The 2206-nt window shown below is 38.5% G+C and overlaps 1 protein-coding gene across 1 annotated transcript in view; it reads left to right on the forward strand.

Annotated features, from left to right (window-relative positions):
• Window positions 1-1621, forward strand: part of LOC109951082 (gamma-aminobutyric acid receptor subunit rho-3-like) — an 18509-nt gene extending 16888 nt beyond the window's left edge. Inside the window, exon 9 of the mRNA XM_020585365.1 lies at window positions 942-1621. Coding sequence (XP_020441021.1) covers window positions 942-982 — 41 coding nt within the window. The 3' untranslated portion in view covers window positions 983-1621. The remainder of the gene's footprint in view (window positions 1-941) is intronic.
• Window positions 1622-2206: the final 585 nt, after the last annotated feature.

Genomic DNA, 2206 nt, shown 5'->3' on the forward strand with positions numbered 1-2206 from the left:
GTGTTTTGAGTTGACTAGCTGAGTGGCATGTCACCATATTCTAATTTATTGAGATAGTGATTTGGTAGATTTTTGTTAAATGTGAGCCAAAATCATCAAAATTAAAAGACCCAACGGCTTAAACTACTTCAGTCTGTGTGTACTGAATTATATAATACACAAGTTTCACTATTTGAGTTGAATTACTGAAATAAATGGAATTTTCCATGATATTCTAATTTATTGAGCTGCACCTGTAGGTATGTAGTTAACATCAGCTCCACCTTTACCAGCTGCAACAACAAAGTGATGAACATAGTAATGCATCAATAAGTAGAAGGTATGTATAAGGTACAAGTGAATTTCCCCATTGTAGGACTAATACATTTTCATCTTTTATCTTATCTTATAATCCAATATGTGAAACATGCCATTCTGCATAATGAGTACTTTTACTTTTGCTACTTTAAGTATATTTTGATGCTAATACTTTTGTATATTTAAGTAACATTTTAAATGCAGGACTTGTACTTGTAATTGGAAGTTTTACTCAAATAAAGGATCCAAGTACTTCTTCCTCCACTGATGGAATAACAGGGCGTTGGAAACAGAAAGGGTACAGTCATGTATAACAGAACTACTAACGCTGTAAAATGGTAAAATGGCATCTTCTGTCCAAGTGATGGAGTATTTTTGAAGGCTGAATTGCCTTTCACATGTATGGTGGGTGAATGAGTCGGTGTGTTAACGGGCAGTGTGTGGTCCCCAGTCATTTGTGCCATTGCTAATATAAAATATCAATTATAGAGTTAAACATGATCAAAATCATCTAAGTTAAAGGTGCACCAGTAGATTTTGGAGGTGTATTTTTGTGTGCATTCTGTACAAAACTGTAAAGAATACACAGTACCACCAGTGCTGTCACGTTGCGAGCCTCTTCAGTACTTTCTTTACCTTTTCAGATTCCATCCACCTTCGATGCCAGCCAGGCGACGGCCTTTGACGGCTGTTTCCATGACAATGATATTGAGCTGACTCCGTTCCCTTGGATGACACCGACCCTGACCTCTAACCCTCTCACAACTCCAACCCAAAGCTCAGAGATCTGCCCCATGTAGGGAACTCACCTGCACCAGCAGCGGTCAGTGCGAGGAAACGTGGACCTACTGGTCAGCAATAGCTACATGATCAACTGGCCTTCCCTCTGCCCTACCTGCTCTTCAACACCATGAACTGGGGCCTGTACTCCTGATCCACACTGCAAACTCTCCATGAACTCGGTCCAAGTGATGAGCCAGATCGGAGGACTTGTCTTTTGCTCGGGGGTCCACAGGCACATTGCTGATTTAGCTTCTGATCACAGGAGCCTCACACGCTCAGCTCCAGCTTCATCACTAATCCTGTTTTATTACAAGAAAGACTGAGATAAAAGCCCTGGCGTCCCTCTGTCTGGGAGTGAGCTAAATCCTGACTCGGAAAGTAATGGTCCCTGATTTGTTTTTTTAATAACTTACATGAGAATCTTCATTCTATGCATCATTAGATAGATAGATATACTTTATTACAGACTCAGAGTCCAAATAAAAAACAAACAGATAACAATAAAAACAACCAATAAACTACTAGCCCTTTAAAAGGCAGGTATACCAGTGTTTCCAGAGTACTGATGTGTATCGCATGTCATTATATGCAATATTAGTTGACAATAAAACAATGTTGTTTTCAGAACTATTCAAGTGACAAATTTATACATCAGGTTTCTTAAAACTGATAATGTACTGATTCGAAGTAACACAAACAGTTCACTGGCACTCGTCCATCTAGGCCTTTTCAATAATAACCTCAAGGCGTCATTATAGGCCACTGTCAGTTTCCGAAGACTGCCTTTTTTGTAATTAGACCATAGATGTGCAGTGTACAAAGAGGTACAGTACGCTCTAAACAAAGTCAATTTTACTCCATCCGAGCACGAACCAAATTTCCGTGCCAATACATTTGCTTGAACATACAACATGTAGCACTGCTGATACATATCCCCATCATCAGACAATCATAACATGACCCAAATACTTAAGTTCATTACACATAGTTAATAATATTACCAGATATCTTAAAAAAGGGAATACAAGGGACATATCTCCTCATCATTATAATAATCAATGTTTTTAATTTTGATGGTCATTAGATATTTGCTGCTTTCCTTAGCTACAGAGAAGTATTACATTAG

This window comes from Monopterus albus, unplaced genomic scaffold (assembly GCF_001952655.1).
Source record: "Monopterus albus unplaced genomic scaffold, M_albus_1.0 scaffold362.1, whole genome shotgun sequence".
NCBI classification, from domain to species: Eukaryota; Metazoa; Chordata; class Actinopteri; order Synbranchiformes; family Synbranchidae; genus Monopterus; species Monopterus albus.